The sequence below is a fragment of the Trachemys scripta genome, chromosome 5 (assembly GCF_013100865.1).
Source record: "Trachemys scripta elegans isolate TJP31775 chromosome 5, CAS_Tse_1.0, whole genome shotgun sequence".
Taxonomy (NCBI): Eukaryota; Metazoa; Chordata; order Testudines; family Emydidae; genus Trachemys; species Trachemys scripta.
The window spans coordinates 1808827-1817450 of NC_048302.1; the positions used below are offsets into that span (position 1 = coordinate 1808827).

At 52.2% G+C, this 8624-nt stretch overlaps 1 protein-coding gene across 3 annotated transcripts in view; it reads right to left on the bottom strand.

The window, feature by feature from the left end:
* LOC117878436 (class I histocompatibility antigen, F10 alpha chain-like) overlaps positions 1-7731 on the bottom strand; it is a 33040-nt gene extending 25309 nt beyond the window's left edge. For 2 of the 3 annotated variants that reach the window (XM_034772620.1, XM_034772621.1), the window contains exons 1-2: positions 7602-7730; positions 1228-1491 (exon numbers count right to left, since the gene is read on the bottom strand). In XM_034772620.1, the coding sequence (XP_034628511.1) occupies positions 1228-1491; positions 7602-7662 (325 nt within the window). In that variant the 5' untranslated portion in view covers positions 7663-7730. Of the gene's footprint in view, positions 1-1227; positions 1492-7601 lie in introns of all 3 variants that reach the window. The other variant, XM_034772622.1, reaches the window with a different exon arrangement.
* Positions 7732-8624: the final 893 nt, after the last annotated feature.

Genomic DNA, 8624 nt, shown 5'->3' on the forward strand with positions numbered 1-8624 from the left:
GGAAGCCCGGGAGTCTCTGCACGTTGCAGGGGCTGATTCTCTAACTCTCCAGCCCAAGTCGATGTCAGACCCTCACTCTGCAAAGCAAAGAGGAGTCTGACCTTAGATAAACTCACTCTGGAAATAAAACAAAACAAACAATGAAGGAGGCTCACTGATGAGCAGCTTCTCCCCAGGGCTGGAGTGAATGCAGCACTGCCCACTTTTGTGACTTTACTGTGCGTCTCATGATGATACTGGGAGGGGGAGCTCAGTGGTTTGTGCATTAGCCTGCTAAACCCAGGGTTGTGAGTTCAATCCTTGAGGGGGCCACTTAGGGATCGGGGGCAAAATCAGTACTTGGTCCTGCTAGTGAAGACTCAATGACTTTTCAGGGTTCCTTCCAGTTCTAATTTTTTTTGGAGGGGTGGTTTTATTAAATCCCCAGTTCCTGAATTTATGGGATTAGAGGAGAGCCTCAGCTCTCTTTTCTTACAGCAGTAACTTCTAGCCCTTCTAGGAGCAGGGAAAACCCCAGAAATTTGTCCCCTAAAGGCTCAAACCAGAGGGCAAATAAAAATAAGCTCCAATATTATTCCCAAAATACTCATGATATTTAAGGCAAACTCTGGATTTTTGGGGCCTGACTTGTGTCTGAACATTTGGGGCTGTCGATATTGGGATTCCCCCATCACTCGGTGTCTGGGAATTGAGACAAGACGTCTCAGAGCCCTGTTCTAGCTCTAGCATCACTGTCGTAGCTGGGAGGAACAAACCCCTCCATGCAGGAATCACTGGGTGCGATCCTCCGGCCTCAGTGACCAGGCAGTCAGACTAGCCAGGTCTGATAGTAACTTCTGGCTTTCGCACCTCTGCCACTATGCTTGGGAAATAACCACACATGAGCGGCAACATGAGCGGCAGGGGGTCCCCCAAAGGGCAGCAGAGGCAGCTGCAAGTGGGATTGGTAGCAGAAATTTGGGGTGTTTGGGGAGGGGACAGTATGAGAGTCCCACTTTGGAAGGTGTCAAAAATGTTTTTCGCATGGACCCTCCATCCTGCAGCCCCTTCCCATGGCCCTTTGTCCCCCAGATTCACACTGACTCCAGCGACAAAATGCCTGAGGGCTGTCCCCTCCCCCAATCCCCAACATGCATCCCTGTGTCCCTTCACCTTGTTTTCATCAACCACATGTCCCCCCCCCCCCATGTCTCTACATCCCTAGGTTGGGTCGGGTCCTTCACTCACCCTTGCTCTGGTTGTAGAGCTGACCCAGGGTCTTCAAACTCGCTTTGAACCATTTCTGATGGCGCTGTGCCCACCAGGTCCTCTCGTCCCAGAACTCTGGACCCTCGTTCTGCGCCATCCACACTGTGCGAGGCTCCGCCTTCTGCATCCCACTGGTGTAGACGTAGATGACCTGATCGTCCACATACACAACACGGCTGTACCAGGGTAGCCCCGGGCTGGGCTCCGACACCACCGTGTCCAATACGCGCCTGGAGTGCAAGCCTGAAAGGGGGGGGGGCGATGGGGGAGTCAGACCCAACAAGACCCTGCCAGGGAGGGTCAGACCAAAGGTCCATCTAGCCCAGTATCCTGTCTTCCGACAGTGGCCAATGCCAGGTGCCCCAGAGGGAATGAACAGAACAGGTAATCATCAAGAGATCCACCCCCTGTTGCCCATTCCCAGCTTCTGGCAAACAGAGGCTAGGGACACCATCCCTGCCCATTATGGCTAATAGCCACTGATGGACCTATCCTACATGAATTTAGCTAGTTCTTTTTTGAATCATGTTATAGTCTTGACCTTCACAACATCTTCTGGCAAGGAGTTTCACAGGCTGACTGTGCGTTGTGTGAAGAAATACTTCCTTTTGTTTGTTTTAGACCTGCTGCCTATTAATTTCCTTGGGTGACCCCTAGTTCTTGTGTTACGTGAAGGGATAAATAACACTTCGGTATTCACTTTCTCCATACCAGTCATGAAGACGACTATGATTTTGTCATGGATATTTTTAGTAGAAGTCCTGGACAGGTCATAGGCAACAAAGAAAAGCTCACAGAAGCCCGTGACCTATCCATGACTTTTACTAAAAATATCCAAGGCAAAATGGGGAGCTCAGCTGCGTGACCCACACACCGCCTGCAGGGGCTAGGCAACTGCGGGCCACTCAGAGCTCCGGGTCCCCCTGCCGCCCACGGCAACTGGGAGTGGTTGCTTCCCCCACAGCCCACGAAGCCTCCCCCGCCGCTCCTGGCTCCTACAGGTGGCAGGGGGACCCCACAGCTTCCGGCCGCCACGGGCTGAAGTCATGGAGTTTGCTGGAAGTCACAGATTCCGTGATTTCCACGACCTCTGTGGAAAAAAAAACATAGCCTTAGTCTTCTCCATCTACACCTTATCTCTGGGCAAAGTCATCTACAAACACAAATTCAACTACCATCTCTGTGCTGATGACTCACAGATCTACCTATCCACTCCAGACTTGTCTCTTTCTGCCCAAACTACTATCTTGGCCTGTCTCTCTGATGGCTCCTTGTGGCTGTCTCGTCATCAGCTCAAGCTCGATGTGGTTAAAACAGAGTTCCCAATCTTCCCCCCAAGACTTCCCTACTACCTCCTTTGTCAGTCACTGTGGATAATGCCACCATCCTGTCACTCAGGTCCATAACCTGGACGTCATCTTTGACTCGGACCTCTCTCTAGGTCCTCACATCCAGGTTATGTCTAAATCTTGCTGACTCTTTCTGCAGAACCTCTCTAAGATGTGGCCTTTTCTGTCCAGCCCCACAGCAAAACTCTGCTCCAGGCTCTCAGCATCTCGTGTCTCGATTACTGCAACATTCTTTTCTCTGGCCTTGACAAATGCAGGCTCATCCCACTTAGATCCATTCAGAAGATGCTGAAAAGATCATTTCCTATCCCGTTGATCGGACCGTGCCACCTCTCTCTTTGCCTCCCTCCATTGGCTCCTCCTCCTCCATGGCATCAAATATAAAATGCCTGATTTCAGCTGTGAGGCCCTTCACAGCCTAACCCCACCTGACCTGTCATCTCTCATTTGCTACCAAAATGTTGACTCCCACCTCTGATCTGCACACGATTCCAGCCTCCATCACCCACTTTTTACATATTCAAAAGACCCCTTTTTGTCCCATGTTGCCCCTCATGCCTGGGAGGAGCTCCTGGTAAATGTCTGCGAAACTACCTCATTCTCCAAAACCCTCAATGCCCTCCTTTGCCAGGGTGCCTAAAAACTTAGATAACCATTAAGCCTTTGGTGCTCTGAGACCGCAGCCTGTCACGCTGGCCAGTGCTGTCTACTTATGATCCCCCATCTGTCTATATCCATCTGTTGTTTCCTGTCTTATACTCAGATGGGACCATATTTTGTTTTGTATCTGTACAGCACCTGGCACAGGAGGGTCCAAGACCATGACTGAGGCGCCTGGTGCTGCCACAAAACAATAATAATGATGATGATGACAGCAGGGCAGGGAGCTTTACTTTTTAAATTGGCTTGCTCTTCCCACTAGAAATCCCCGTCCTGTTGGCCCTGTTTTTCGTGAAAGACTCTATGGACAGTTGGAGAACTTGAGGGGTGGACGTGTAACCCGAGAAAACGAGAGGGGAAGGAATTATTATTTCATGTTGTGGTAGCACATTCTAGCTTTAATCATGCTGGGGCTCCATTGTACTGGGTGTTGTAAAGACAGAGCAAGTGACAGTCCCTGCTCCGAACCAATTACACTCACTGTAATTGCAATTTTGGTTGGACATATTCGTGGATGTTTCATCACATGACATAATCTTTAATTAAAGATTAATCTTTAATTCCTGGAAACTCCAGGACAATCCTAGAAGGTTGGAAACCCTATGCTGATGCCACCTCTACCCAGTTTTTGTTCTGCTTTTAACTATTTACGTTTTCTTGTTTGTTTCTTTTTACCAGAATAGTTAAATACACCTCCTAGTGCAAGTGCAGTTCTATCGGTACAGCCATGCTTTACACCAGTATAGCTTATTACTGTAAATGTAGGGGAACAATCTGTACCAGTGTAACCAGGGCTTAAATTCAGTCGGAGCTGTCCAAAGCGGAGCACAGGTAAATATTTTCAGACCTCGACTCCAGCCTGATGCTGTTGAATGGGGGGGACAGAGGGGTGAACCACGGGGGACTCCAGGAAATACTCAATGGCAATTTAAGCCTTGAGTATAACTGTGTCCACACTAAGGCTATGTCTGCACTGCACTTTAGTTGGTAAAACAGGGGTGTGAAAAAAACACCCCGACCAACAAAAGTGCTACCAATGAAAAGTGCTAGTGTGGACAGCGCTTAGTCGACACAACTATCACCCCTTGTTGGGGGTGGTTTTATTTTGTCAGCGGGAGAGTTCTCTCCTGCCGACAAAGAGGGGCTATGCTGAGTGCCTTACAGCTGTCAGATGAGCAGTGTAGACATAGCCTAAATCACCACTTAGGCTAAGTCTACACTAGACAGTTCAAAGTGCTGCCATAGGAGCGCTCCCACGGCAGTGCTTTGACCTGACAGCGTGGTCACCCGCGAGCACTGGGGAGAGAGCTCTCCTGGTAAAACAGGTCGACAAGGGGAATAGCTCCGAGGGCTGGGAGCCTGTCTACGCTAGCGCTTTACAGCGCTGAAACTTGCTGCGCTCAGGGGAGTGATTTTTCATACCCCTGAGCCAGCAAGTTACTGCGCTGTGAATTGCCAATGTAGACAAGCCCTTAGCTATGATGGTTTCAAATTGTGTAAATGTGGTACAAACACTGCATGTAGACCAGCCCTCAAAAGTTTATTCCACCTGTTTAAACCTCATTGTTACCTTGGCCTTCTCTACACACAAATTCACACCAGTTTAAATTAAGGTGTGAGTTAAACTGGTTTAGTTAAACCAGTGCAAGAGGCTCTGTGGACACTCATTTTCCAGTTTAAGAATGGCTTTTTTCTGTTTACCTTAAGTCGGTTAGGCCTTGTCATGGAGAGTTGCACCAGTATAACTAAACATAAGTGATTCATTTAAACTGTACAAAGCCCCACGTGGATACTCATATTCCGATGTAAGAGAAGCTTTTTTCAGTTCAGGTTAAGTTGCTGGGAAATCAGTTTAACCTAAACTGAAAAAAGGCCACAGTTATGCCGAAATAAAAGGGTTCACAAAGGGGTTTGCACTCATTTAACTAAACCAGTTTAATTAAACCGGAGCAAAAATGTGTGTAGCAAAGCCCTATTTAAACCAAGCACCTGTTGAGCAGAAGAAAAAAAGCTGTCCTTGGTAAAGACTCAATACCCCGTGGCCCTTCATTTGAGGACTGAGAATTCCCACTGCAAGTCTCCGGTACTCCAAGGAGACCTCCAGCAAAACAGGCAAACGAGACAAAATAAAACAAGGAAGGGAAAAAACCCTTTCCGGTCTTTGCTATCCCTTAGGAAGCAACAGAAATGGACACCCTATTTCCCCCTTGTCAGGTCACCTTTAATTTAATGAGCACAGAGGATTTTTCTTTCAACAAAGGCCCAGCCAGGCACCAATGGGAACTGGTGCTGGATGTAACGCATTAAAAAAGCCAAACCAGACAGTGAGAATGTGAGCTTGGCCCAGACCTTCTCTGATCATCATCAACATCCTTCTCTGCCCACGCACACACACTCCTGTAGGTCCCAGGCCAAAGCTCTGCACCACTGGAGTTACACCGGGACTGGGAATGAACCCGAGATGAGGGCCTCCTGTCTCGTTGCTGCAGGGATAACCCGGCACATACACCCCCTCACTTCCCTGCTTTCGTTCCTGGCCCCTGACTCAACTCCGCAGGGCCAGGCTGCACTGGGCCTAACCCTGTTTATGTCAGACCAAGCCTGCTACTTAGGTGACACGAGAGCAACAATGTGCCTGAGACCACTTCAAACAAACCCCCAAGGCCAACCCACAGCTTCACGCAGCTGGATAAGGGCTGCTGAGCTCCCCGGGGTCTGAGCTGCTGCCACACGGCAAACTCTGGGCCAAGATTGGGGCCATGGAAGATTCAAGTCCATGCTAGGAAAAGCAGGATGTGCCTGTGCCTGCCCCTCGCCACCTTACTGGCACCTGAAGCTCTTTATCCGGCAGTCACAGGAGATCCCAACAGCACAAACACAGCAGCTGTTCTGTGCTCTGCAACGGGAGCTTCACCCAAACTGAGACCTGATTAATGCAAAGATCCTTGGGCTCTAACCTCTCCCCTTGCCCTGGATGCACAGTCAGAGACCGGACACATCCCCTCCCTAAGCTGACACCTCTAATTAGACTTGCCTCCATTACAGACAGGACCGACGAGAGGGGGGGAAGCCGGTACAAATTACCGGGGTCCAGAAGGGGGCCCGGCTTACCCCCCCTCTCGTCGGCCCTGTCTAGCTGGTCCGCCCTTGCTGGGGGGCCCGAAAATTTTTTTTCCACCGGGGCCCGAACCTGCTCTCGGCGGCCCTGATTACAGACATGTCCCAGCACTGACCATGGGGTCACTGGACTGGTGCTGACAGAGCCTAGCTGTATGTAGCCAAGTACAAGCCACACTCAGGAGTTCCAGGCACTGAGGTTAAACCCAGCGTGAAGAATTTTCTGGGAGCCATTAAAGGTCAGAATGTTCCAAGAAGTCTTTTCCTTTCATTTAACCCTGGTCTATCTGGGAGGGTGATTTACTCCCTCTCACTAACCATCAGCAAAACAGGAATCCTGTCTGAAAGCCCCGCACTGCCCTGAGACGCTGGTAATGAAACAGCCTGGGCAGCGCTTGAAATAGGGTGACCAGATAGCAAGTGTGAAAAATCGGGACAGGGGTGGGGGGTAATAGGAGCCTATATAAGAAAAAACCCCAAATATCAGGACTATCCCTATAAAATCAGGACATCTAGTCACTCTAAACGGGAACCAGGGATTTCCCCACAACCTGAGCACCTCAACGGACTGTGACAGGCTTATCAGCGTGTGCAGCACCCATAGGTGCTGGCCCCAACGGTGCCAAACCCTCTGGCTGGGAGTGGTTGGCATTAGATGAAGGGATTACAGTTCGGGTCAGTGGCTCTCAGCACACACACCCCACTACACACATTGTCCCAGCAGCGCCCCTGGCAGCACCTGGCACAAGGGGGCCTGGACCCCCCCAGTCACTATAACAACGTCACTGTTCGATGTCAGTGACCGCTCAGTGCTGGGGGGGAGCGCGGGGTGGTTATCCCAACACCTCTGACCACAGAGCCCAGAACTAGCCCCCTCGACACCCAGTTCACCCCTCCCTACACCCCACTAGCCTGGCCGCTCCCCGACACCCAGCTCCCCCCTCCCCACACCCCCCGGCCAGGCTGCCCCCTGACACCCAGCTCCCCTCTCCCCAGGGCCGCCCAGGGGGGGGGGGGGCAAGTGGGGCAATTTGCCCCAGGCCCCGCAGGGGCCCCCAGGAGAGTTTTTCAGGGCCCCTGGAGCGGGGCACTTCACACCGAGTGCCCGGGACCCCGGAGCTTCTTCCGCTCCGGGTCTTCGGCGGCAATTCGGCGGCGGGGGCCCCCTGAATCCTCTGGGCGGCCCTGCACCGCCCCGCCCCGGCTGCCCGCGTCCCCGATACTCACGGGAGTGGCCCCCCTGCAGGGCTACAGCCCCCAGCAGCAGCAGGCGCAGCGCCAGGGCCATCGCCGCCCCCTCAGCGCGGCAGGACTCGGCCCATGGACCCGCTCACAGCCCGGCCCGGCCCCGGGAACTTCGCTGCGCTGCCAGCTCCCGAGTCCCCGCTACTCACCATGGGAGCCTCTGCGCTGCAGCGATTGGCTGAGAGGGGAACATCCCACCAATAGAGGCGCACAGACCCGCCTTCATCACCGGTCGCTGGGCAGAACCCGGCCGGGCAGCCGGGGGCGAAGGGGAAGCGAAAGTCTGAGGGGGTTGGCGCCGCGGAGAACTTGGCCCGGGGCTGTAATGACCAGAGCAGCAATTAACTAATATAGCCCCCACCCACACACCGCTTTGCTAGAGGGGCCACTGGCCTTTATTGGGAGTTTCCCAGTTAGGGAGATTCTGTGCTGCAATCTAGCCCTAGAGACTACAACTCCCATGATGCCCCAGGAGAGGACTGGGGGGGAGAAGGGGCAACAGGCTCTGCGCTGGGGATTGGAGCCAGGCTGCTGGGGTGGAGCTCTGTCCATACCAGGCGCTGCTGCAAGGGCAGGGGTTCTCAAACTTTTGTACTGGTGACACCTTTCACATACCAAGCCGCTGTGTGCCACCCCTTTATAAATTAAAAACACTTTTTTGTATATTTAACACCATTATAAATGCTGGAGGCAAAGTGAGGTTTGAGGTGGAGGTTGACATCTCACGAGCCCCCCATGTAATAAACTCGTGACCCCCTGAGGAGTCCCAACCCCCACTTTGAGAACCCCTGTGCTAGGGTGACCAGATACCCTGATTATATAGGGACAGTCCCGATATTTGGGGCTTTGTCTAATATAGGCACCTATTACCCCCACCTGTCCCAATTTTTCGCACTTCTCATCTGGTCAGGCCAGCTGCTGCTAGGAAGCTGCTGGAGGCTGCCGGGGCTTTGAGCTGCAGGGAGCCTCAAAGGCTGTTGGTGGCTTCACTGGAGTCCGAGCAGA